Genomic DNA, 27,226 nt, shown 5'->3' with positions numbered 1-27,226 from the left:
CGTCGCCACACTTAGCGTGGCGGACTCCGCGAGACCGTCCAGTCATGGCGGGGGGGCGGGGCTGTGGCGTGCCCTGCCGTGAATAATTTAAAGGGGCCGCGCCTGCGGCAATGGGCTGAACGCTAGCGGAGTTGGCGCAGTGTGGACCCTGGCTGCGGGCCCCTGGGTGAGTCTGGGTTTCCTTCGCGCCCGCAGAGGCGGTCGTTCAAGGGTCATTAGCGAGCCCTTGGCTTTACAAGATCTGTCCTCCGCCGATTCCCGGTAGCTCTCGACTTGGACGCTTCCATCTCCCCAGCTCCCGGCAGGTGTTTTCGCACCGGTATCCAGGTGCGGCCGAAGGTAGAAGGGGACTAGTCCCCCGCGGGTTTTCTAGGTAACGTCTCAAAGGCCCAGTGACTCCCCAAATTTCCATTAATACTCTAATGGCGCGAGAAACAGCCTCAGCCTCCCAGAAAAGTCTCAGTAATATTCCAGCATTCTTCAGTATCATGCTTGAAAGACTCTAGGGACATGCCCACCCAGCGCCTGGTTTTCCCAGTAATAGCCCTATATTCCTCAGAATCTCTTAACTTTACAGTGACACCCCACCCCAACCCTCTGGAATTACAGCGTCCCTGGTTGTCTCCCAGCAATGGCGCCAGCATGGTTCCCAGAGACCCAGTGATGCTCCGCACCATCCGAGACCCCATAACTTTACTATTACGTGACAGTAAATCTACAGCATCAACCAGTAACACCTTGAGGACCCACCCCACTCCGAGCTCCCCAGGATATTTCTGAGACCGTGGCATTGTCCTACGACCCCTTGTGCTGGAGGTCCCTGCAGCACTCTCGCGTGCCCCCGACCCTAGGTCTCTCCGGAGCCAGGCTTGGGCCGGGAGCCAGGCATCTCCTCGACCCCAAGACTCGTGAGCCCAGTTTTCCTGGGGTGGGGCATCCAGTCATCGCAGGGGTTGCGGGGGTGTGGCCTAGGAGTCTGTGGTCCAGGATTGATGAATCCCGCAGAGGCTGGGGAGGCGGCCACCTGCTGGAGGGAGTCAAACCCTTCAGGGACTTGTTCTCTGTCTGGTGACAGTGGGTGTCCAGCCACCTGCCCTTTGGTCCCAGGGTGGGGTAGGCAAGTGGAACATCTGGTCGGCCCGGTGCGTAGGTAGAGGAGCCTCGCAGGGAGCCCAGGACCCACCTCACTCCTTAGTCCGGGCCCCAGGTCAATCTACTCCACCCCACTGGTCCAAAGAGCACCCCCAGCCGTCCCCCCAGCCTGCAGAGGAGAAGCCCCCGCAGCCAGCACGAAGGGGGCAGGGCTTGTGCTAAGGGGCGGGGCTTGCAGCAGGGGAAGGGCGGGCCCAGGGAGATGACTGGCTACGGGTTCCTCCCGCTTCTTATTCTCCAGGACTCCGGACTACCAGAACTGTCGCTCAGCCTGAAGCAACTAATGGAGGCCCCGCTGCAAACAGGAATGGTAAGAGTTGGGGTTTGTGCGGAGCCGCGGGGACTACAACTCCCGACGTGCTCAGCGCGCATGAACACCGTCCCGCGCGAACCAGAATGCGTCTGTTCAGGCGGAACTACGTTTCCCGGCGTGCACTGCGGGCCGCCGAGCCCTTAGAAAGAGTTGTGCCCCACCGGAGAGAGCAGCGCTGGCCCGTTTTGCAGATGCAGACATCGAGGCCCGAGCGGGCTGTGACTTCGGGGGTGGACTTGGCTCAGCGGGAAGGGGTCCAGGGCGTCCCTGCCCCCGAGGAAGGCTTGGCGGGACGAGGATGTGATGCGCAGCCAGTACCGTTCGTCCCGCAGGTGCTGGGCGTGATGATCGGGGCTGGAGTTGCGGTGCTGGTCACGGCGGTGCTCATCCTCCTGCTGGTGCGGAGACTTCGAGTACCGAGTGAGGACCCGGAGGGCCTTCTGGGGAGGCTGAGGGGTGGGGATTTGCTGGAGACTGCGCGCAGCGTCCGGCTCTCTGGCCGTGCGGAGTGTGCGTAGAACTTAGAATACCCCTCTGCACTTATCCCCCAGAAACCCCAGCCCCGGATGGCCCGCGGTATCGGTTCCGGAAGAGAGACAAAGTGCTTTTCTATGGCCGGAAGATTATGCGGAAGGTAAGTCTGGGACCCCCATGGGGCTCCCGCTGGCCACGCAGAGGCCCTGCCCTTTCCTTAGTTACACTTCTTAGTAAGCGCGCCCCCCTCCTTGATCAAGGGCCTTTGGATATGCACCCTCTCTTCCCTAGGGTCTGAACTGGCAGTTGACGCATCTCCCCACCCCACCCTTAATCCTCCCAGGTGTCACAATCCACTTCTTCCCTGGTGGACGCCTCCGTCTCCACCACTTCGCGGCCACGCATGAAGAAGAAACTTAAGATGCTCAACATTGCCAAGAAGTAAGGATGTGCTGTGTGTACGTGGTGCTGGGAGCTATGTCTGGGGCTTTTTGAGTGATCAACCTACACCCCTACACTGAAGGGTGTATCTTCTTTGAACTCTGTGGACTGTCCTAGGAGTCGTCCCACATTAGAGGGACTATTCCAGAGTTCTCCTGCACCAGACAGGCTGCCTCTGTCCCCTGAGGGCTTTCTCAGTGATGTTCCCCTGCCACAGGGTTATCTGTGAGTTATTTAATTCCTGATCACTATCTCGGATGTCTCTTTGGACACTTAGGAGTCAAATCTGGGGTCTCCCCATGCGAGAGGATTTATGCCAGGGTGTCTCACTGGGGCTATCTCAGGGTGTTTCTGTGACCTGCTCGAGGAGCTGTCTCTCGGGGTTATCTCAAGGATCTCTCTCCATCAGAAAGCATCTCTCTATGTCACCTCCCTTGGAGTTCTTCCCACACTAAGGAGGTTGTGTCTGGGGTTTCTGTTCCCCAGTAGTTATCTCAAGAATCTTTTTGCAGGGGAGGGTGTAGCTCAAGTGATAAGAGTCCATGCTTAGCATGCACAAGGTCCTGAGTTCCGTCCCCAGTACTTCCTCTAAAAATAAATAAACCCAATTATCTCCCCCCTTGCCAAAATTAAGTAATTAAATAATACAATAATTAAACACACACACACACACACAAGAATCTCCTTGCAGATCTTTTTAAGTTGAGAGCTGACTCTGGGGTCTCCTGACGTCATAGGGTCTACTTGAAGGTCTGTCTCAAGTTCTCCTCACACTGAGGGGCCAGGTCACAGCTGTCCACCACCAACAGGTGTGTGCAGTCACACCGTTCTGTATGACTTGAGTAGAAAGAGGAGCTGGATTTTCTATGATCCATTGAGGGTCTACATCTCGTATCTCTCCACCTTGTGGGGACCATCTCCATGTCTGTACACCTTCGAGGAGCTACCCTGGTGTCATCATGACCTTGAGAGGGCTATCTCAGCTCTCTCTGACCTGGGCAAGGGGCTAGCCCAAGGACCTCCCTGATCAGAAGGGGAGCCGTCTCTGGATTCCTCTATAACATGGAGTTTAACTCAGGGGTCTGCTCATACTGGACAGTCTCCCTCAGGCATCCTGTGACCAGTGGATGGACTGTCTCAATATTAACTGTGACTTGGGGGAGGAGCTCCCCCAGGCCCATGATAGCTGAGGGGCTGTACCTGGATTCTCCACATGTACCAAGGGCTGTCTCAGGCGTCTCTGTAACCATCAGAGGGGCTATCTCAGGGTTGTCTGAGACTTGGAAGGAAAGGCCATCTGAGCAATCTTTGCAAAGAGCAGAGAGACTGTGTCTGGGGTCTCCTGATTGAATGGAAACTCCCCCAGAGGTCTGCCTACATGAGGGAGGCTCTATCAGGAGCCTAGTCTATGATTGCTAGACAGGCTATCTTTAGGGTCCCATGGCAAAACAGAGGTGCTTTTTCTGGGATCTGCTCCTATCTTGGAAGCTGTGTCAGGGTTCTGCCTAACTAGAGGGTCCAACTGAGGAACCTGTGACTCGTAAAGGGTGATCTCAGGGTTTTACATCAAGGGTCAGCGAGTTTTTTCTTTATAGGACCGCATCTTGGGCTTTGCAGGCTGCATACAATGCTGCTGCAACTACTCAGCGCTGATGTTGTAGCCACAGATGACATGTAAATGAATGAATGTAGCGGAGTGCCAATAAAACTTTATTTACAAAAAGAGGTTGCAGGCCTGATTTGACTGGCCATCCAGAGTTTGCTGCTGACCCCTGTTCTAGAGACCCCGGGGGAGGGCTCTGTGGGGGTCTCAGGTCTGCCTGAGCTCTCTCCCTGCCCCCCACCCCCACACCCCTCTCCTCCCACCAGGATCCTGCGCATCCAGAAAGAGGCGCCAACGCTGCAGCGGAAGGAGCCTCCACCCTCCGTGCTGGAGGCTGACCTGACGGAGGGTGACCTGGCCAACTCCCACCTGCCCTCCGAGGTGCTCTACATGCTGAAGAACGTCCGGTCAGTGTCAGGGTGCAGGCGGGGGCGGGGGTGCTGCAGAGCTGGGGCTGCCCTGACCTGCATCTCTCCCCTCTCCCTGTCCGGCAGGGTGCTGGGCCACTTCGAGAAGCCACTCTTCCTGGAGCTCTGCCGGCACATGGTCTTCCAGCGGCTCGGCCAGGGCGACTACGTCTTCCGGCCCGGCCAGCCCGACGCCAGCATCTACGTGGTGCAGGACGGGCTGCTGGAGCTCTGCCTGCCAGGACCTGTGAGTGGGCCGCCCCTGGGGACCCTGCGGGTGACGGGTGCTGGGGATGGGCACTGCTTTTGGTCAGCAGGGTTGGTGGTCTTTTGAGATGAGCCGGCAGGAGTCAGGATGGATGCCCAAGGGCGTGTGGGGTAGTGTACACAGTAGTTGGGATTAGCGATGGCTAGGAAGTGAATGCTGGTCAGAAGGTTCCCTGGGGTCGGGGGGTCAGCCATCACTGGGGTGAGTGAGAATGAGGACCAGGGGCGTGATCAGGGGGTGGAAAGCGAGTTGGCAGGGCAGAGGTAGCGCTGATCAGTGGCTGCCCCCGTGTCTCAGGATGGGAAGGAATGTGTGGTGAAGGAAGTGGTTCCTGGGGACAGTGTCAACAGCCTTCTAAGCATCCTGGATGTCATCACTGTGAGTGACCACTGTGGAGGGGAGTGGGGAGGCAGGAGAGGAGGACACACTCTGAGGGCCCCAATCTCTGACGCATCCGTGATGCTGCCAGTGGTCCCTCAAGGCACTGGCATCAGGAAAGGTTGGGGGAGCCGTGAGGGGGCTCACAGCCCCTGACCTTCGTTCTCGTCACAACCCCTGTGCCCCCAGGGCCACCAGCACCCCCAGCGTACTGTGTCCGCCCGAGCGGCCCGAGATTCCACGGTGCTGCGGCTGCCAGTGGAGGCCTTCTCAGCCGTCTTCACTAAGTACCCCGAGAGCTTGGTGCGAGTGGTGCAGGTCAGGGGCCGTCCACTTCCTTCCACCAACCCCTGCCCATCACAGCCCAGCCGTCCATGGGCCCTCAAGCTGTGTTTATCGGCCCTGAGCAGCCAGCCCTCCCTGGCTCCCCTGACTCCTCCCATCAGCTCCCTCCGCCCTGTCTCCCCAGCTTCTGCCACCTGATTGTGGCTTTCTCCCCAGCTCCTTGGGCCCTGCCCAGCCCCTGACTACTCCCCAACTTGACCTTCACTCCGTCTCCTTCTCCCTCTCTGTGGCCCCACCCCGTTAATGCTAGGTCCCAACTTTCTCCTGAGGCTCACGCTCTTTCTCCCCTGCCCCTCCTCTGCCAACCATGCCCCCACAGATCATCATGGTGAGGTTGCAGCGGGTCACTTTCCTGGCGCTTCACAACTACCTGGGTCTGACCAACGAGCTCTTCAGCCACGTGAGTTGCGGGGAGGGCACCCGGGCTGGCATGGAGTGTGGTGCCTGGTGCCTGCCTCCCGGACACGCCGCCAGGATCCTCTCTGCCTCCAGGAGATCCAGCCTCTGCGCCTCTTCCCCAGCCCGGGCCTCCCATCCCGCACCAGCCCAGTGCGTGGCTCCAAGCGGGTGGCCAGCACCTCAGCTACTGAGGAGCCAAGGGAGACCCCTGGCCGGCCACCTGACCCCACTGGTGCCCCACTGCCCGGACCTGCAGGTACCCAGGATGACCCCTCCCTGGCCCCCAGGAACCCTAGGCTGGCCCAGCCCACTGTCCCAGGAAGCCCAGCCTCTGCCCCCAGTCCCTTTCTTGGCTCCTCTGAGACTCGCACCTGGCCTGCCCAGCCTCCCAGGGACCCCTTAGCTAGGTACCCAGGTCTGACTCCTGTCTGGTCCCCCAGGACCCCTGGCCTCAGTCCCATGGGTCCGTTGGAATCGCTTCTCCTAGTTCCCCACTCCCCAGGGACTCAGCTAACCCCTCCCCAGGCCCCCCTCAGCTCCCCAGCCCCTAAACCTAGCTCTAGACCTGAGGGCTCTGAGGGGAAGGAGCCTGAACACATGTCTTCCCCCAGGGGACCCAGTGAAGCCCACATCCCTGGAAGCCCCCTCAGCCCCCTTGCTGAGTCGCTGCATCTCCATGCCAGTGGACATCTCAGGTTTGGGGCACTGGGTCGAGAAGGGGGAGGCCATCGAGCTTCTGGGTTGAATGAGAAGGCTGCCAGCCTTCATTTTCCTTATCTGCAAAATGGGAACATTGGCAGCCCTTGTTCATGACTCTGCGGGTCCTCTTTGAGATGGTGCCCTCCCAACCATGGTGAGGAGGGTTCCGAGGGGGGCTGCAGTGACTGAGCAGTCATGTCTGTACAGACATGGTCTGTGGTACACAGGTAGTGGCTGCTGAGACTCCGGCCACAGTCACTCTCATCTTTATTGCATTTATTCCCTCCTGCCCACCGCAGGCTTGCAGGGTGGCCCCCGCTCAGACTTTGACATGGCATATGAACGTGGCCGGATCTCCGTGTCCCTGCAGGAAGAGGCCTCAGGGGCACCCCAGGCAACCCCCGCTCGGGTGAGGCCTTACCCACTCCCCCACCCCACCCCCACCCCCTCCTAGGACCCTGGCTTGGCCAAAGGTGGAGATCCCCGAGGAGGAAGTGGGTGGTGGTCACAGGCTGTGTCCCACACAGACACCTACTCAGGAGCTCCGGGAGCAGCCGGCAGGCGCCTGTGAGTACAGCTACTGTGAGGACGAGTCAGCCACTGGCGGGTGCCCCTTTGGGCCCTACCAGGGCCGCCAGACAAGCAGCATCTTTGAGGCAGCAAAGCGGGAGCTGGCCAAGCTGATGCGGATTGAGGTAGGCAGCCAGGCAGGTCTGGGGGACCAGATCGGGGTGGGGAGGCCTGGCTGGGCCGGTCTCAACCCCCTTTCTTCCCCAGGACCCCTCCCTCCTGAATAGCCGAGTCTTGCTGCATCATGCCAAAGCCGGCACCATCATTGCCCGCCAAGGGGACCAGGTGAGGCTGACCCCTGACCTCTGTTATTTTGGGCGGGGAGTGTAATTAAGTTTATTTATTTATTTATTAATGCGGATTGAGCCCAGGACCTCATGCACACTAAGCAAGAGCTCTGCCACTGAGCTACACCCTCCCCTGCCCCTCCTCTGATCGTGCACCTCTGACCCAAGACCTGTCTGACCTCTGACCCTTGCCTTTTCACCCTACATGTAGACCTCTCAGTCTGTGATTTCCAACCCCTTACCTTCGGATTCTATGCCTCTGACCCCAGCCCTCCCACCCCATGTCCTCTGGGTCTATTGACCTTTCACCTCCAACTCCTGCACCCTTTATACTGGGACCTCCTCCCACCCCATTTAATCCCTCTCACCTGTCCTGGCCTTTCCTGCAACCTCTATTTTCTGACCTTTCAACTCTGACAGACTCTGATGCTGTCTGTTTCTTGTCCTGGGTCCCTGCTGGGATGGGTGCTCAGAAAACGGGCACAGATGATAATCTGGACCTGGAGGCCATGAACCAGCCCCGCGAGCTGGATTTCAGTGCCTCCTGGCAGGACGCAGGAGGTGTAGGAGACTGAAATCCACGATCCCTCCGTCCTCCATCCAGGAAAACTGAGGCCAGTCATGGTGGCACAGTCCAGGAGCACAGAGGGCGAGGGCTAGGGAGGGAGCCAAGAGTTGAAATCCAGACTCCACCCCGACTCCCCATGTGACCTTGGGTGAATCATCTCGAAACTTCTCATCTTCCTCTCCTGGGGAATGGAGCTCATAGCAGTAACTACTCGCTAGAATTTGTGAGGATTAAAGAGGAAGTAGTTCTGAGCTGCTAAGGTTTGCAAGGGTGACCAGCCAGCGTAGGGCTGGGGCAGCGCTCACAGCAGGGTGGGGTGGGTTTGGGGGACTCAGGGGTGACATGACTTAGGCATTGAGACCGAAGCACCTCCCCAGGCTGGGGGGAGGGAGGCCTGGGCTTGGAGGAGTGGGTAGGGATGTCCCCCTCTGTTAGCTGGCTGGGTCATTGTTTTATCAGTTGATCGGTTGATTCAGTTGTCACCTCAAGCTGCTTGTTGCAGTGGGGGCTCCTTTCTGCAGAGGAATTTTTGAGCTTTTTTGGGGGGGAGGTTATTAGGTTTATTTATTTATGTATTTATTTAATGGAGGTACTGAAGATTGAACCCAGGACCTGGTGCATGCTAAGCACGCACTCTCATCACTGAGCTCTACCTCCCCCACTGCAGAGGAAGTTTTGTGCCGGCCGTTTGAGGTTCTCGGAGGACTGGCTGAGGAAGTGTGGTCATGCCAGGGTTCTTAAAGGGGGCCCTGGGCCCTGCTTATCTGGGCAATTCTGCTGGGCTTAGCACATCCCAGCCCCAGCCCACTGCCAGGCCAGGCTGCTCTGTGGCCGCTCGAGGCTCCTGGGGCCTTCAGGACTTTGTTAAGGACGTTCCTCTGCTGTGCCCCCTCTGAAACTTGACCCCAAGGGTTTCCAACCCTGGGCAGTTCTGCCCCCCAGGGGATGTTTGGCAAGGTCAAGACATTTTTGATTGACTTGGGAGGGTGGTACCAGCATCTCATGGGGCCAGGGATGCAAGAATGTAGAGGCCAGCCCGTCACAACAGAATTGTCCAGTCCTAAATGTCAACAGCGCTAAGGTTGAGGAACCCTACTCTACACAAACGTTTCCCAAAGTGTATTTCATCGAACGCCTACATCACAAGGAATTTGGGTCAAATAGGTTTGGGAAACGCTGGCTCTCTTAATCCCTTCTCAGAAGCTCACAGTGAACATCATTAGCACATTCAAGGCTCTGAGAAGTCCTGCAGCAAAGAAACACTCTTCTCAATGTGAGAACAGCCTGATGTTAGTCACTCCTGTTCATGTCCCAGATGCAGTCTGGAAATTCTGTCTTAGGAGGTTCTAGCATGTTTATTTGTCTCTTGGGGCTGTGCCCTCCCAGGGGTCCTTGCAGTGTTCTGGCGCTCACTGGGGCCACGTGGGATATCAGACAGGTTTGTGTGATGGATGAGGAAGGAATCTGTCTGTCTCTGGGCAGTTTCAGTTCTTTATTTAAAAGTATGGAACAGAGAGGTGTCCAGTGGGGCAGGCTAACCAGACGGGACAGGGGCACCCGCGAACTGAGCATCTGCTATGTCCCAGGCTCTGCTGGACAGATGTCCTGGACCCCATGCTGCCTGCGGCACAGGCAGTAAACACCAGCGGGGTCCCTGCCTTAGGGAAGCTCACAGTTCTGACAGACATTACACTCAAAGGTTTACATAGATTGTTGTAAAATCACACTTGCTTCGTGCTACCAAGGAGATGTTCTCAGCTCTACAAGACTGTTCTAGGCAGGGCAGTGTCTCTGAGAAAGTGGCCTCCAGCAAAGGAGGAAGGATGAGGAGGAATTAATTAGGTGCAAGGGGAAGGAAAGAGCATTCTAGGCAGAGGGTGCAGGTTGTGCAAATATCCTGTGGTAGAGATAGTCCATTTCTAGGAAACGAGGAAATCAACAGGGATGGAGGGGAACAAGGGAACTGGGAGCAAAGGAGATTTTTTTTTTTTTGGTGATAATTCTATTGAGATACAATTCACATATTTTATACAATTTACCCATTTAAGGAGTACAACTCAGTGGGTTTTTTTCTTGGGTTTTTTTTTTTTGAGTAAAGGTAGATTTATTTAGAGAGATACATACTCCATAGGGAAAGTGCTGGCTGTTTCAGAAGGCAAGAGAAAGGCCACGGGGTTGGGTGTTTAAAGTAAAAGTAATTACACACTCCACAGTTAGAGGGCAGTCCATCTCACTCAGAAGGGAGATCGGCCAACCCAGTGGCTTTCAGTATGTTCAGAGGTGCGCAGCGACCACTGTCAATTTTAGAACAGCATCTTGAAAAGCAACCCCATACCCTTAAGCCATCAATCTCCTACCTCCTGACCAGCCCCAGCCCTAAGCAACTACTGCTCTTACGTGTTTCTATAGATTTGCCCATTCGGGACATTTCATATAAATAGAATCCTACAACATGGGGCCTTTTGTGGCTGGGCGTCTTTCACTTAGTATGATGTTTCCAGGATTCCTCCACATCGTCAGTGCCTCATTCTATTACAGCTGAGTACTATTCCATTGTGTGGACCTACCACATTTTGTTTCTCCGTTCATCAGTTGAATGGACATTGAGTTATGTCCACCTTTTGGCTATTCTGTGTAATGCAGCCATGAACATTTACGTACAAAGATCTGTGTGGACACGTTTTCATTTCCATTGGGTAGATACCTAGGAGTTGTATTGCTGGGTCATATGGCAACTCTATTTTTATTCATTTATTTTTTTTTTATTGAAGTGTAGTTGATTTACAATGTGTTAGTTTCTTGTGTACAGCAAAATGAATGAGTTACACACATATATATATATACTTTTTCATTATAGGTTATTACAAGACTTTTAATATAGTGCCATGTGCTTATAGTAGGACCTTGTTGTTTATCTATATTGTATATAGTAGTTTGTATCTGCTAATCCCAATCTCCTAATTTCCCCCTCCCCCTTTCCCCTTTGGTAACCGTAAGTTTGTTTCCTATGTCTGTGAGTCTGTTTTTTGTTCTGTAAATAAGTTCATTTGTGTCATTTTTTAGATTCCACATACAAGTGATGTCATACAATATTTGTCTTTCTCTGTCTGCCTTACTTCACTTAGCATGATCATCTCTAGATCCATCCATGTTGCTACAAATGGCATGATTTCATTCTTTTTTATGTCACAGTAATATTCCATTGTGTATATACCACATCTTTATCCAGTCATCTGCCAATGGACATTTAGGTTCCTTCCATGTCTTGGCTATTACAACTTTATTTTTAATTCCTTGAGGACTGTTTTAAATTTTTGCCAGACTGTTTCCCAGTGACTGCACCATTTTACACTCCCACTGGCAGTGTATAAAGATTCCAATTTCTTATATCCTCTCTGACATTTTTTGATTCTAGCCATCCTAGTGGGTGTGGAGTGGCTTCTCATTGTGGTTTTGATTTGCATTTCCCCAGTGAGTATTGATGTTGAGTATCCTTTTACATGCTCCCTGGCCATTCATAGACATTCTTTGGAGACATGTCTATTCAGAGCCTTTATCCATTTTTTACTTGAGTTATTTGTCTTTTTATTACTGAGTTGTAATTTTCTTTACATATTCTGGATACCAGACCTTTAGCAGATATATGATTTGCAAATATTTTCTCCAAGACTCTGTGGGCTGTCCTTTCACTTTCTTGATAGAGTCCTTCGAAGCTCAAAAGTTTTTAATTTTGATGTAGTCTATAGTTTATCTATTTTTCAGCTTGTTGCTTGTGTTTTTAGGGTCATATCCAAGAACCCATTGCCAAATTCAGGGTGACCAAGATTGACCCCTGTATTTTCTTCTAAGAGTTTTATAGTTTAAGCTCTCACATTCATGTCTTTGATCCTTTTGATATGATGTAAGGTGCGGATCCACCTTTATTCTTTTCTATGTGGCTATGCGGTTGCCCGGCACAAGCAAAGAGGATTTAAGCTCAGCTATGCTCCTGTGAGCCAGTCTTTGCAGCCTCTTGCTGGCTGTGTGGAATCCATGGGCCTTAATCTGGGCTGAGTTGGGTGATTGATTAGCAATGCCTGCTCTGGGTGCCCAACGGGAATCACATACTGCTCAGCTCAGTGCTAGGGAAAAGCTTCACTTCCTCCAGCTCTTCCTTCCTTAACCTTTCCTATGGAGTGCATTGACCTGAACTGTGGGCGGGGTGTTGCCCCTGAGCCTACCTCCTGGCCCTTGCCCGGCAGGATGTGAGCCTGCACTTCGTGCTCTGGGGCTGCCTGCACGTCTACCAGCGCATGATAGACAAGGCCGAGGACGTCTGCCTGTTCGTGGCACAGCCTGGAGAGCTGGTGGGCCAGCTGGCGGTACTCACTGGCGAGCCCCTCATCTTCACACTGCGAGCCCAGCGCGACTGCACCTTTCTGCGGATCTCCAAGTCCGACTTCTATGAGTACGACTGGGCCCGATGTTGGGGTGGGAGTGATGCTCAGAGGGCCCTGACCAACTCCATCCTGCTTTCAGTGAGGCCATCCCTCTGAATACCCAACATCTAGGGCAGCTTTGAGCTCTTCCTGGCCCACCTCCAGGCCATCACCGCCCTCTCCACTCCCTAAGGGCTGTTCCAGGGCGCTCCTGGCCCATGTACACCCACCTCTTCGCCTACAGGATCATGCGTGCCCAGCCCAGTGTGGTGCTGAGCGCCGCGCACACCGTAGCCGCGAGGATGTCGCCTTTTGTGCGCCAGATGGATTTCGCCATTGACTGGACGGCAGTGGAGGCGGGACGCGCACTATACAGGTGCAGCCCCCGCCTCCACCTCGCCCCTCAGGCCTCGCCTACCACGGCCCCTGCTGTCTGACCCGCGCCCCCACCCCAGGCAGGGCGACCGCTCCGACTGCACTTACATCGTGCTCAATGGGCGGCTGCGCAGTGTTATCCAGCGTGGCAGCGGCAAGAAGGAGCTGGTGGGCGAGTATGGCCGCGGGGACCTCATAGGAGTGGTGAGCGCAGCCCCATTCACTAAGCTCTGACTTCTCCCAGTCCAGTTTCCCCCACCCTCAACATACACGCCACCCCGAGTAATCTGATGGGGTAGTGAACGCGCCCTCCCTTACCTCTGACCTTGCACCATCCACTTTCTCCAGCTCCTTTCCGTGGGGTGGGGTGGGAGTAGGGGTGGTGGGGACAACCTCATCAGGATGGTGAGTCTGATCTGACTCCGTTCCCAGACCTCTCTCCATCAGAAGAGGGACCTTGCTCGGTGCGGATCATTGCCCTCTCCCTTTCCCTAGAGCCCTGAGATGGGTAGTGAGGCTTGGTTCTCTCCACCCCCATCTCTGGGGACTCTCTGAATAGGACAATGCCGCCTCCTCTCTGCACCTACGGTCGTTCTCCCCCTTACCTATCAGCCTCCTGGCCCAAGCAGCCCTGATCATGCACGCGATCCCCTAGGTGGAGGCACTGACAAGGCAGCCACGCGCCACGACGGTGCACGCGGTGCGCGACACGGAGCTGGCCAAACTCCCCGAGGGCACCCTAGGCCACATCAAACGTCGGTACCCGCAGGTGCAGTTCACTGGGTTGTGGGCTGTTTTCCTAATTGGGGCGGGATAGATGGCAGAGGGGGCGGGGCCCCAGAGGAGGCAAGGCCTAAAGTGTAGAATGGCGGTTCGGATGAGGGTGGAGACCTAGGGAGGTTGTGAAGCGTCTGAGTGAGAGCGAGGCTCGGGATGTGGCCCAGATAACGGGGACCCAGGCGACATGGTGGAGGAGGGAAAGGTGGTACTCGCCCAGTTGCTCCTCCAGTGTCACTGGACCACCGGCCTCCAACGCCGCAGGTCGTGACCCGCCTCATCCATCTGCTGAGCCAGAAAATTCTGGGGAATTTGCAGCAGCTGCAAGGACCCTTCCCAGGTGAGAGCCTGCTGGCGCCCGGGAATGCTGGGAGTTGTAGTCCAACAGCCTAGCTGGTGCTGAGAGAGGGAGCCATGAGCCCAGGGCATCCTGGGAAATGGAGTCCAGCGTGTATACTACGCCCTGGGCGGGGCTTGAAGCAGGAAGTAGGGGGGCGTCTGAGTTCCGGTGCATGCGCGCGGGTGGAGTTCGGGTTGTCTCCAAGTCCTACCTCCAGGGCGTGCTTATTCTTGTAATCCAAAATATAAGTCGTGCTGAGAGGCCGAGTCTTTAGGGAAGAGCTTGGCTCTGGGTGTCAGGCCTTGCCGGGAGATGGAGTCCTAAAGTGCTCGGGGAAATATAGTCTGGGGCCCAGGGCATGTTGGGAAGTGGCTTCGTAGGTTACTGGCGTGTGGGAGTTGTGGTTCCCAGTTCCGGCGAGTGGGGCAGGTGTGGGTCCCTTCCCAGGGCATGCTAGTTTCCATCAGCTAGGATACACTGGGAAACAGAGTCAGATTCGAAGTGTGCAGAAATATACGGGCCTGAGGGTCCACATTATGGCGACCTGAACCTGGACCAGCCCAGCAACCTCTACTCTCCTTTTTTTCCCATCAGCCCCGTCACCGGGATCCCCAGCATAGGGGCGGGGGTGAGCCATGGCCAAGAACTGCCCCCACACCCAGGGTCTTCCCGGACAGATTTTCCCTGTAGTCCTGCGCCAGGCACACAAATACCCATTCAACCCCACCTGGCTGCCAGGGCCAACCTTGGTGTGGTTCTGTGGCAGCTGTAGGGGCAGGGACTTTAAGATCTCAGACTCTTTAGAACTTTTCTGTAGATGTTCTACAAAAAAGGAAGTTTCCTGTGAGCACCTAGTCAGTCCATGCCTAGCGCTGTGCAGGACACAGGGATGGGAGAGTTTAGAGACAAACAAGGGCCCTAGGGGAGATTACAGCAGGCAAGACCTAGTTTTTAAAATACAAAGAAAGAGTACAATGTCTGATTAGTACTGTGAAGAAAACAAAAGAGGATCTTGATGGTATGTGACTTGCAGGCGGAGGGAGGCTTTTCTGAGGACAATGAGCTGAGACTTGATAAATGAGATGGGGCCAGACACTGAAGAGAACTGTGATGGCTCAGCCTACGGGGTTTGGTGGTATTGAAATGCTTCAAGGAGGAAAGTGAGTGAGGGGGAGGATGGGGGAAAGGGCTGGAGGCCAAAGGCATTTGAGCTTATTCATACTGTTATGGGAAGAGTTGGAGGGGAGGAAGCAGTGAGAGTCCAGTCAAGAGATAGGAGTGGATGGCTTGGTTTGAGGTGTCAGTGGAGGAGCTGGGAAGCAGTAGATGGGTCAAAAACATATTAATTTTGTCTAGTTTTGCATTCAGATCCCTTCCATGGACAGATCTTCTGAGGTCGGAATGGGGTAAGGGCCCAGATGGGTCCACAGAGGCAGAGTGGAAGACGGGAATGGTTGTAGAATTGTGTAAGGGAGCTCACTGAGGAGACTGGGCCAGAACCAAAGGTCAGATGGCCTGGTCTTATCAAGGATAGTGGCTGAGGCTGTGGGCCCAGGATTGAGGCCATGACCTTCACTATGGCATCACTAAGCCTCAGCTGAGGGACCAGGGGCAGGGATTTCTGTGAAGATGGAGAGTCGACCTTTCCAGACACAGGACTGTCCAGCAAATACCATCCTTTGGGGTCTCAGCAGGCTCGGGACTGGGTGTCCCCCCTCACTCGGAACTCACCAACCCAGCCAGCAATCTGGCAACGGTGGCAGTGCTGCCCGTGTGTGCCGAGGTGCCCATGGTGGCCTTCATGCTGGAGCTGCAGCATGCTCTGCAAGCCATCGGTCAGTCTGGGACTGGGCGTGGGCAAAGACAGGCCTTTGTGGTCTGTGTGTGGCAACCTGCGTGTTGGGGGAGGGTGTTGGCCAATGAATGGAGATGCATGGGTGGCTTGGGTGGGAGTAGGGGGCTGGAACAGGGTCATGGGAGCAGAGTGGGTGGTATTCTTTTCTGGGAGAGGTCTCCAGCTCTGTTGACCTGGGTTCCTAAACCCCCTTGCTCCCCCATCCCCAGGCCCCACACTCCTTCTCAACAGTGACATCATCCGGGCACGCCTGGGAGCCTCTGCGCTGGACAGGTGTGTGCTGGCGGTGCAAGAGGGTGCAGGGTGGCAGTGGGGGGGGGGCGCTCACAAGGGATGAGCTTGAAGGCTATAATTCTTTCACCTTATTCCAGTCTACACTGCGAAACAAGAAGCATGTGCCTTAGCCATCTGGTCACTGGGGAGGGGGGGAGACCATGGGGTGAATCCAGGGTGCAGACATATTAGGAGAGCTTGGATGTCTAAGTCCCCCTCCCCACAGCAATGGATCTACATGGTTTCTGGGGACATGGGACCCTTGGTCAGCCCCAGGATGACACTCCCCACACCCACCCCTAGCATCCAAGAATTCCGGCTGTCAGGGTGGCTGGCGCAGCAGGAGGACACGCACCGCATAGTGCTCTACCAGACCGACGCATCGCTGACACCCTGGACCGTGCGCTGCCTGCGCCAGGCCGACTGCATCCTCATCGTCGGCCTGGGCGACCAGGAGCCCACGCTTGGCCAGGTCTGGAGACCACGCACAGTGACCCCATCCGCAGGACGCCACTCCCTGCCTTCCCAGTGCCTGCTCCAGGCCACATGCACCCTCAGCCGGTGGGGCTAGGTGACCAGGTGTGGGGAGCAGGGAGGAAGCCACCAGCGTTGGTGACTTGCGTCCTCCGCTCCCCGGCAGCTGGAGCAGATGCTAGAGAACACGGCGGTACGTGCCCTCAAGCAGCTGGTCCTGCTGCACCGTGAGGAGGGCCCGGGCCCCACACGCACCGTGGAGTGGCTCAACATGCGCAGCTGGTGCTCGGGACACCTGCATCTGCGCTGTCCGCGCCGCCTCTTTTCTCGCCGCAGCCCGGCCAAGCTGGTGAGGGGCCTCTACCCAAGGGGCGTGGCTGAGGGAACAGCGGGGTTGGGGCAGGGACAGGTCCTGATGCCGCCTCCTAACCCCTCATCCTCATGGGCCCCGTCTCTGTCTCCTCTCAAACCAGCACGAGCTTTATGAGAAGGTTTTCTCCAGGCGCGCAGACAAACACAGCGACTTCTCCCGCCTGGCGCGGGTGCTCACAGGCAACACCATCGCCCTGGTGCTGGGCGGGGGCGGGGCCAGGTGAGGGGTGGAGTCAGCACTGGCTAGGGCGGGGCCAGGATACTTGAGGGGTGGAGCTTCCTCCCCAGCCATAGAGGTGGGGCTGGCACCAGGTCCTCGCTTGTGGAGGAGATGGGAGAAGATCCCTGGAGATGGGACTTAGGGTATCCCCAGTGAGTCATTGAGGCTCCTCCCCCTTGCAGGGGCTGCTCACACATCGGGGTGCTGAAGGCATTAGAGGAGGCGGGGGTTCCTGTTGACCTGGTGGGCGGCACGTCTATCGGCTCCTTCATAGGAGCCCTGTATGCTGAGGAGCGAAGCGCCAGCCGCACAAAGCAGCGGGCCCGGGAGTGGGCCAAGGTGTGTGTTGCAAGGAGGGGATCCCCCACCCCAGGAACACCCTGAAACTTGATCCCAGAGGGACTACTGGGCTTCTCCTGACCCTTCCTGACTTAAGCTGTGAACCCCACCTGGATCTTAATAGACAGATACCTCCAGGACCTTGGATGACCCTCTGTGACCTCCTGGCTAGTGAACCTGGTCCCTAGCTCCCATCTGGAACAATCAGGACCCTTAGGGACACCTAGGTCAGTGACCCCAAGGGACTCCTGTTTGACCCCAGCTGGCCCCCTTGCCCCTAGAGCATGACTTCAGTGCTGGAGCCCGTGCTGGACCTCACCTACCCTGTCACCTCCATGTTCACGGGGTCGGCCTTCAACCGCAGCATCCACCGTGTCTTCCAGGACAAACAGATTGAGGTGCACCCATCCCCCCCATGCCCACCCCACCTCTCCCCCACAGGAGCCCCACTCCTCCTGGACTTTGGTCCCTGTCCCTGCAGGACCTGTGGCTGCCGTACTTCAACGTGACCACAGACATCACTGCCTCGGCCATGCGTGTCCACAAAGATGGTGGGTGCCCCCCAGCCGAACCCACCACAACCACAGTGGCCGTGTGGGAAGTGGGTACGGGGGTGGGGGCAGCCGAGCACCTGGGACACTGTTAACATGAGTGACCCTCCGTCCTGGCCTGATTGATTGGCGAGCACTAACCACCACCCACTAATGCCCCAGAGGCCCCAGGTATGTCTGTCCTCGGGGGGGGGGGGGCAGGAGACTCGTCGGGCGCCTCACCCCCTCACACCGTCCCCGCAGGCTGCGTGTGGCGCTACGTCCGGGCCAGCGCCTCCTACTGCCCCTACCTGCCCCCACTCTGCGACCCCAGGGACGGGCACCTGCTGGTGGACGGGTGCTACGTCAACAACGTGCCAGGTCAGCGAGCCCACCGGGCTGGCAGGGCCTCCGAGTGTGTCTGAGTGTGCCTGTGCGTGTCTGTGTCTGTGTGTCCTGCCGGGCAGGCTCCCTGTGGCGATACGTGCGTGCCAGCATGACGCTCTCGGGCTACCTGCCGCCACTGTGCGACCCCAAGGATGGGCACCTCCTCATGGACGGCGGCTACATCAACAACCTGCCAGGCAAGTAGCCGCCCACTCGCCCCCGAGCCCGGACACCCGGGCGGACACGTAGTGGGCACATGGGTGTGGACACCCGAGGACAGGAAGGTGTGCAGGTGAGGGACGCAGCCACGTGCAGCCGTAGATACACACACACGGCGAGGAGCACACGGCTAGCGGGGGTCACTTCTGGGCATGTTCGCCAGCTACCTGTGCTCACACACACATTCTGACCGATGCTCACCTGGCAGGTGTGATCAGATGCACGTGCACAGACAAACACAGGAGTTGATGACATTGGGCATGTGTCCTCACACGCCATGCTCTCTGCCCACCCCACACACAACCTCAGACGTGTATGTGTGGACACATGCAGACAGGTGGGGCTCCTCCATGACTTTTAAGCTTTCTTTCACATCCGTGGACTTGAAGCGTGTAGGTGAGAGGCCGGGGGTATTGCGAATTAAAATGCCGCACACCCAGAAGCGTACAGATACAAGTACGCTGTACAAACAAGCATATACTGGCTACACAGATGCTCACAGTCTTGCAGACCAGGGATCAGCAAGCTACACCCCACATGAGAAGCCCAGCCCCCTGCCTGATGTCGTAAATAAACTCCTACACAGCCACACCCAGTCACTTCCCCTCGTCTGTGGCTGCGTCTGTGCGGCAGAGTTGAGAGGTTGCAACACAGACCACACTGCCTGCGAAGCCGAAGTTATTTTTCCTCTGGCCCTTTTTAGAGAGTTTGCCAGCTCCCACCACTGGTGTCTTGCGCAGATACCCACACTGACACAACCACATGCACATGAGCAGGTTTATGCAGAAACTCACAGGTGGACGCGCACACGTGGATGCACAGGAAACACACAGGCATTGATCTAGGTACACATGGACTGAAAGGAACACAGTTAGGCCTGGGTGTGTGCACAAAGGTGTAGCACACCTGGAGGTGGGTATGTTCACAAACGTACAGACGAGGTGCACACACCTGACAGGCATGCATACAGCGCGCACACACACACACACACACAGGCACACACACAGATCAGCTTGTGAGGGACATGGGCAAAGTCTGACGGAAACTCGGGTGTCTTTGGGGGCTGGACTTGGCTGTAGGACCCTGTCCACATCCCTCCAGGCTCCCCTAGACCCACCCCAGGGACCCTCAGGAGGGCACACGGACACACAAACATGGACCCACGGCCACAGCACCCTCCTCACTGGGCCATCACCCCCCTTCTGTCCTGCTCCTGTCACAGTCTCAAGGTCTCTCTCTCCACCTGGATTCTCTCTCCTTCCATATCTCTGGCCATAGATATCTCCTCCTCACCCACAAACCTCCGTTGCTCCCTCTGGTCCCCTGCGTGTCTCCCCGCGGCTCTGTCTCTTGTATCTTTATTCCTACGTCTCCTTGTCAGTTTCCTCACACCTCATCTCCCTGCATCTCTGAGTCTCTGTTTCTGTGACTTTCATCCCTTCGTCTCTGTCTCCTGGCATCCTTATTACTCTTAGTCTCTCTGCATCTCTCTCCTTCCATGTCTCTGTCCCCTATGTGTCTGACCTTTGTCTCTTTCCCCAGTGGCTTTGTCCCTCTCCCTTTTCCATTCCCCTGGTCCTGCTTCCCCAGACCTAAAAACAATGTGGACATCTGACCCCACCTCCTCCACACCCTTTGTATGCTGGCATGTTGTTCGTGTGGGCTTTTTTTTGCATGACCACGTGCATGATGGTGCTTGTGGGACTGGGTTGAACTTCCCTGCCCGAGTCCTGGTGGGTTGCAGCCCGTTGACGCCCTGGCCCCACAGCGGACATTGCCCGCAGCATGGGTGCCAAGACGGTCATTGCCATTGACGTGGGGAGCCAGGACGAGACGGACCTCAGCACCTACGGGGACAGCCTGTCTGGCTGGTGGCTGCTGTGGAAGCGGCTGAACCCCTGGGCAGACAAGATCAAGGTTCCAGACATGGCTGAAATCCAGTCTCGCCTGGCCTATGTGTCCTGCGTGCGGCAGCTGGAGGTGGTGAAGTCCAGCTCCTACTGCGAGTACCTGCGCCCGCCCATTGACTGCTTCAAGACCATGGACTTCGGGAAGTTCGACCAGATCTATGTGAGCGGGTGGGAGCGACTCGCTGCCAGTGTGGTGGGCCGGCAAAGCTTTACTACTGAGAACCCAGAGCAACACGAGGGGAAGGAGTCTAGGGCTCCATTTGGGATCTGTAGGGAATAGAACGGTAATCAATTAGTGATGTTTGCAGTGAGTGTGGCAAGGGGGTGAGGCTGCGCATGTGCTGTGTATGAACTAAGTTTCTCATTATGTGCCAGCTGCACTGCCTGAAGCACCGGGTAGATTTCCAATGCCCTTTCCAACGTTGCTGGGATTGAGAACCATGATCAGTTAGTAATGTCTGCCATGAGTCTGGGATATACTTGGACAGAGCCACATATAATGTGCCACTGACCCAGCAAAATGTGTCCATACCAGCTGAAAAAGATCAGTAGCTGCTGCCCAGAGCCCTGAGTAAAGACGTCCAGTGCTCTTTCTGGGCTCACTGGGAAGGCGTGCCGTGATGGCTTAGCGAGGTCTGTGATGGGTGTGGGAGACGGTGACACTGACTTGTGTACTGCTTATTTGCAGACCTTGAAATAAGCTTGTGCTGTCATTTGGTACTTGGCACACTGCATGGGGCTGAGTGGGAAAGAATGGGTAAAGATTGGTAATGTCTAGCAGGGGCACAGGCTAGGAGACATGGAGGTGAGTGTGCTACAAGTGAATGACTCTGAAATAGGTTTAGCCTTAAATGCCAGCTCCCTCAAAGCGTCAGGCCTTTGAAGGGCTAGGGAAGGGGCAGACAGGGTGGAGATAAGCAGAGAGGACAGGGGAGAGGAAAATATCCCTGGGGGCTGGGAGGTGTGTGCAGACATGACCCCAGCCCTCTCGTTTCATGCAGGATGTGGGCTACCAGTATGGGAAGGCCGTGTTTGGGGGCTGGAGCCGGGGCGACATCATTGAAAAGATGCTCACGGACCGGCGATCTGCTGACCTTAATGAGAGCCGCCGTGCAGACGTAAGCCTGTGACCTCCTCCTCCTCCTGCGATGGGGCCACTCTGACCACAGATTCCCCCAGTCCGCTCTGGGTCTCCCGCAAACCTCAGTTGACCACAGACCTCCCTGAGTTTCACTGAGCCCCTCAGACCAGAGCCCTCTCCTGCCAGAATCTCTGAGCCCACGGACACTGCCAGCCCCCAACACCTCAGGCCCCTGCAGACCCCTGCAGACCCCTGAGAGCTTCCCGCACCCCTCCCTACCCCACCCCACAGGTGCTCGCCTTCCCCAGCTCTGGCTTCACCGACTTGGCAGAGATCGTGTCCCGGATCGAGCCCCCCACGAGCTACGTTTCAGATGGCTGTGCTGATGGTGAGGGGCCGAGGGCATCCCCAGGACGGAGGGGCTGGGCCTGGGGTCAGCATCTGTGGATGGAGATGCCAGACCAGCCTGAGCCCCTTCCACCTCACCCACCAATTCCAGGGGAGGAGTCGGATTGCCTAACGGAGTATGAGGAAGACGCGGGACCCGACTGCTCGCGGGATGAAGGGGGCTCTCCCGAGGGCGCGAGCCCCAGCACTGCCTCTGAGATGGTGAGAGCGGGTGGCCTGGGGCCCCCAGGAGGTGGGAAGACAAGGCTGATGCGTGCTGAGTGACGTGACATGTGCCAGTGTCCTGGGCTGTGTGACACCCATGTTGAGGGTCTCTCCTGTCTCTGCAGGAGGAGGAGAAGTCGATTCTCAGGCACCGGCGCTGTCTGCCGCAGGACCCTCCCAGCTCAGCTACGGACGCCTGAGGACCTCGAGAGTGGTCCCCTCCTGGGCTGGACTAAGGGTGGGCCCTGTGGGGATGATGCACTCCCTCTCTGCCTGCTGCTATGCCTATGACCCCTTGGGTCCTCTGTGACCTCCAGCCCCCAGGGCCCACACACTGGACTGCCCTGTCCCCTAGGGGATGGGCAGCGCTGCACTGATAACCTTTGACCAGTTACTCCAATAAACCTTTCCCTCTCGGAAGTGACCTTATGTCATCTTTGGATTCAGAGGGTACCTCACTCCGCCTTCCATGCTCAGGACAGCTGAGGCTAGGGCCTGAAACAGCCTTGAGCTTGTCGCAATGTCCCAGCCTTGGGCTGAGCTTCCCCCACTGTGAGTGGCCATCCTGGAATTCACCTGTAGCCCCACTCGTTGCAGGCTCCAGGCCACAGGACCTCCAGATGCTGGGTGCACCCCCCCAGGGATCACAGAGGCCCATTCTGGCACCCCTCATTTTCTATACTAGGTTCCCTCAGCCTCTGCCCTTCGACTGGTCCTACTGTGTGCAGGCGCTCCATATTTTCGGTACGTTCCTACCGCATGTGCTCCTAGGCTTGGTTCCCGAAAGACACTCCATACACACACCCACATATGGGCGCCCTGGTCTCAGAACTTTACTCTGAGTCTCCTAGACGTTCCCCTACTGTGTGCTCAGCTGAGGGCACAGAGTGAGGCAGTCCCCACTGTGTGCTGAGACCTGACCCCAGGGGCCCTCACTCACTGTCCTGGCATCTTGGTTAAGACCTTAGACTGTGGAGCCAAGCTCCCTGGGGTGGAATCCCAGCCTGGCCTCTTGCCAGTGGCCTCAGGTTCGTTACTGAGCCCCCGAGCCTCAGTGATACCACCTGTGAAGTGAGGCTGCTTATAGCACCTGCCTCATCAGGTGCTACTGTTACCAGACTCTACCTGGGCCTCTTGGGGCTCCCAGCCATTGTCCCTACTGTGTGCTCCCGGCCACCACCCCCACCACCATATGCTGGACCCAGAGTGGGGATGTGGCAAAGAGTGGGCTCATTCATAAGAGTATCTTGAGGGCAGCAGAGAGCCCTGGAGGATTTTGTTTTAGCTGTGTGTTTTATAAAATGGACATGGCATAAAGGTTATCATTTTAACCATTTGAAGCGTACAGTTCGGTGGCACTACATATGTTTCTGTCATGCAACCATCATCACCATCCGTCCCCAGAGGTTTCTCACCTTCCCAAACTCAAACTCTGTCCCCGTTAAATGCTAACTCCCAACCGGACTCAGCCCCTGGTTTGTCTCTAGCAATTCGATCCTTCCTCGGATCTCACATGCGTGGAATCATACAGTTTTTGTCCTTTTGTGTCCGTTAGGCTTATTTCACTGAGCACCATGTCCTCAGGGTTCATCCATGTGGTAGCAGGTGTCAGAATCTCCTTCCTTTCTGAAGGCTGAATAGTAGTCCATTGTAAGGATGGAGCACATCGTTTTTATCCATTTATCTGTCAGCGGCACATGGGTGGTTTCTACTTTTTGGCTATTGTGAATCATGCTGCTTTGGACACAGGTGTACAAATACCCCTACTTTCAATTCCTTTAGGTACATAAGAGGTGGACTTGCTGGATCATATGGTAATTCTGTGTTCAACTTTCTGAGAAACCGCCAAACTCTTGCCCCCAGTGGCTGAACCACTTTGTGCTCCCGGGGTGGCCCGGGAAGGCTTTTGAGCAGAGGAGAGAATAGGCAGATCTGTTTCTGCAAGCGGATGGACTGGAGGGAGCAGAGGTTGGAGGCCAGGGATCATGGAGCGATGACGAGGTCTAAATTAGGACAGTGGACACAGAGACGGTGGGGAGGGGACAGTGCCCAAGAAATGTGTGCGAGAAAACTCAGCAGAACATAGAGACGGATGCACGATGGGGGAAGAGACACAGAGGAGGATGAGGGGACCTTGGCATAGGTGACAGGGGAGGGGCATCTCTACCTTGACGGGGGTGAGGGGAAAGGAGCAGGAGGAATGCCAGGCTCTGTTCTGACCACGTTGTTTGGGGAGCCGGAGGGACCATCTAGGGGAGACAGCAGGGGCTCTGGACGTTTAGGATGGGAACTTGAGAGAGCTTTGTACCAGGAACGTGTCTGGAGGCATCAGGACAGCGGTGGAGGCTGGTGCCATGGGGATGGGTGAAGTTGTCCAGAGAGGATGTGATGGGCAAAAACAGCCCTGGGGCCCATGTACAGCCTGTCTCTATGTGGTCCTCTGAAGTCCCCTCCTCACCTTGAAATAGCTCATGATTTGAACTAGCTGGGGCGGGTTGAGCATCCTAATGCTTGGTAGCTCTGTGAATTTGGAGGTGCTACTCTTCAGGGGGGCTCAGGTCAAGCTGGAGGTGGGCTGCAGCTTCCCAGAGCCCCCAGGTACGTTGGTTTGCCAGAGCTCCCATAACAAAATAACCCAAGCTGAGGGGCTGAAGAAAAAATGTTTATTTCTCTTTTTGGAGACTTAGAGGTCACTGAGATCAAGGTGTTGGCTGGTTTCTTCTGAGCCTTCTCTCCTTGGCTTGTAGGTGGCTGTCTTCTCCCTGTGTCGTCACATGATCTTCCTTCTGGGTGTCTGTGTCCTGGCCTCCTCTTCTTATAAGGACATCGGCTACAGTGGACTAGGGTTTACCCCCAATGACCTCGTTTTAACTTAATTATACCTCTTTAAAGGTCCTATGTGCAAATACACTCACATTCTGAGATACCACAGTGTCTTATCCATTCAAGCCACTATAACCAAGTACCATGGACTTGGTTTACAAACAACAGAAACAATTTTTTTGTTTTTAAAATTGTACATTTTATTGACATCTTTGTTGAAGTGTAATTCTAAGCATACATTTAAATAATTTTTAGTAATTTTATAGAGTCATACAACTCGCACTACGATCAAGTTTTAGAACATTTTCAACACCCCTCAAAATTCCTCCAAGCTCATTGCAGCCTCTTGTCTCCTCCCCCCACTCCCACCTGCCATCTGTCCTAGTTTCTTCTCTACAAATTTGTCTTTTGGTGGGTATTTCATATAAGCAGAATCATATACAATGTAGTCTTTGGTATCTGGCTTTGATCAGCTTGTTTTTGAGGCTCATCTATATGGCAGCATGGACCAGTACCTTCCTCCTTCTTACTATTAAACAATATAAACAACAGAAATTTATTCCTCACACTTCCGTAGGCTGGCAGTCCAAGATGAGGTGCCAGCAGGGCTGGGTTCTGGAAAAGGCCACTGCTAGCTGTATACTCAAGCAGCACAAAGAGGGCAAGGGAGCTCTCTGGGGTCTCCTAAGGGTACTAATCCCATTCATGAGGGCTCCACCTTCATGACCTAATTCCCTCCCAAAGGCCCATCCGATACCATCACATTGGGGGTTACGATCTCAATGTAAAAATTTGGTGGTGAGGGAAGTGGGGATCCAAACCTTCAGTCTGTTGCATGGGGATTAGAACTTAGGTGTATGAATTTGGAAGGGGTGGCACAGTTCAGCCCATAACACCAGGAAAATGTTTCCAGCATGGTGAGGAAGTGAGGGACACAAGTCTGAAGTCAGACACCTGGTTTGTATTCCCACTTCTTCCAATTTCTAGATTTCATGAGCAAAAGACCTGGCTTTTCTGAGCTTTGACTCCTGCTTGAGTATTTTTAGTGCCTCTATAACTTTTTACCACCAACTTGGTGGCTTAAAACAACACACCTTTATTGTTCTGCAATTCTGGAGGTCAGAAGTCAGAAGTGGGTCCCAGTGGGCTGAAACCAAGGTGTTAGCAGGGCTGAGTTCCCTTCTGGAAGCTCTGAGAGAGAATCTGTCTCCTGGCCTTTTCAGCTACTCGAGGCCAACTGCATTTCTTGGCTTATTGCCCCTTCGTCCATCTTCACAGCCAGCAATGGCTGGCTGAATCCTCCCCACCATGCATCACTCTGACCTCGGCTTCCATCATTACATCTCCTTCTGTGCCTCTGGCCCTCTTGCCTCCATCATATAAGGATCCTTGTGATGACATTGGTACATCTGGATAATCCAGGATCATCTCCTATCTCAAGATCACATCTGCAACAGGGGGTAGAGTATAGCTGAGTTGTTAGAGCAAGTGCTTAGCATACATGAGGTCCTGGGTTCAATCCCCAGTACCTCCATTTAAAAAGTAAATAAATAAACGAATTACCTCTCCCCCAACTACCCTCTCCCCCCCAAAAAAAGATCACATCTGCAAAATCTCTTTTGCTATGTAAGGTGGCACATCCACAGGTTCCAGGAATTAGTACACATGCGAATTTAGGGGGGAGTAGACATTATTTTGCCCATCAAACTCCCCTCCCCCATGTACACAGGCTAAGCTGATAGGAGATCCTCAGTAAATTATGGTCATTAATAAGATAATCAATCGGTCATTACTGATGTTCTCACTATTCATACCGGGAACTTCAGCACCTCAAGGATAGGGAACTTAGTCACCTGTGTCCCCACTGTTGAATTAATGACTTCTCCCTTCTAGGGAACCTGGTTTCCGTGTGTCAGTACCATGGACAGCGAGAGAGCTATCCAAGGTGCTGCTGAGGCCCACCCATCCCTCTCTTCCTTCCCCTCGGAGCCCCCACCTCCACTGTCCCCTCTAGATTTGGGGGGGCGCATTGAGCTGAAAATGCAACCCAAGTCTGCTCCCTGTCGACATCTCCAGCGTAACTGCCTTCCACTCCACCCTCACTTCCTCCACCAACTGCACCAGCATTTCTTCTGTTATTCAAACTCTCCATAGATTCTTACCTTGGAGCCCTTTGCACTTTGTGTAGCTGAATAAATCTGTCCTCAAATATCCCCTCTTCAGGTTGTCCGAAGCTACTGCCTAAGGTAGATTCCCCATCCCCACTTCCCCTTTTCCTTGCCTTCTAACCAAGGCTCAGAGAGGGGGTTAAGTTACA

The 27,226-nt window shown here is 55.3% G+C and overlaps 1 protein-coding gene across 6 annotated transcripts; it reads left to right on the top strand.

Moving 5' to 3' along the window:
* Nucleotides 1-65: 65 nt before the first annotated feature.
* On the top strand, nt 66-22,508 carry PNPLA6 (patatin like domain 6, lysophospholipase). Of its 6 annotated transcripts, XM_006206339.4 has the most exons (34): nt 66-166; nt 1,394-1,462; nt 1,798-1,885; nt 2,017-2,099; nt 2,283-2,380; nt 4,250-4,390; nt 4,478-4,637; nt 4,956-5,036; nt 5,226-5,354; nt 5,701-5,781; nt 5,874-6,036; nt 6,392-6,475; nt 6,779-6,888; nt 7,007-7,174; nt 7,257-7,334; nt 12,146-12,351; nt 12,567-12,698; nt 12,778-12,901; nt 13,353-13,466; nt 13,739-13,814; nt 15,506-15,649; nt 15,879-15,942; nt 16,246-16,414; nt 16,583-16,765; nt 16,890-17,008; nt 17,191-17,347; nt 17,629-17,745; nt 17,829-17,898; nt 18,345-18,461; nt 20,252-20,553; nt 21,395-21,511; nt 21,766-21,862; nt 21,974-22,083; nt 22,212-22,508. In XM_006206339.4, exons 2-34 carry the CDS (start codon nt 1,436-1,438, stop codon nt 22,284-22,286), a joined length of 3,984 nt encoding a protein of 1,327 aa, XP_006206401.1. In that variant the 5' UTR covers nt 66-166; nt 1,394-1,435; the 3' UTR covers nt 22,287-22,508. The 6 variants fall into 6 exon arrangements, with proteins under 6 accessions (XP_006206401.1, XP_031545689.2, XP_072803918.1 ...); XM_031689829.2 differs by lacking the exon at nt 66-166 and having other exon boundaries at nt 1,319-1,462; nt 15,509-15,649; XM_072947817.1 differs by lacking the exon at nt 66-166 and having other exon boundaries at nt 1,319-1,462.
* Nucleotides 22,509-27,226: the final 4,718 nt, after the last annotated feature.

Source organism: Vicugna pacos, chromosome 22 (genome assembly GCF_048564905.1).
Source record: "Vicugna pacos chromosome 22, VicPac4, whole genome shotgun sequence".
Lineage (NCBI taxonomy): Eukaryota > Metazoa > Chordata > Mammalia > Artiodactyla > Camelidae > Vicugna > Vicugna pacos.
The sequence above is the reverse complement of the archived record's forward strand: the minus strand, read 5'-3'. Positions and strand labels throughout refer to the sequence as shown.

Coding starts and splice junctions, on each gene's coding strand:
- PNPLA6 (XM_015241101.3), top strand. CDS start 1,657: ATGCAGACATCGAGGCCCGAGCGGGCTGTGACTTCGGGGGTGGACTTG. Junction 5,037..5,225: donor GCATCCTGGATGTCATCACT/GTGAGTGACCAC, acceptor CTGTGCCCCCAG/GGCCACCAGCACCCCCAGCG. Junction 21,863..21,973: donor TTCAGATGGCTGTGCTGATG/GTGAGGGGCCGA, acceptor CACCAATTCCAG/GGGAGGAGTCGGATTGCCTA.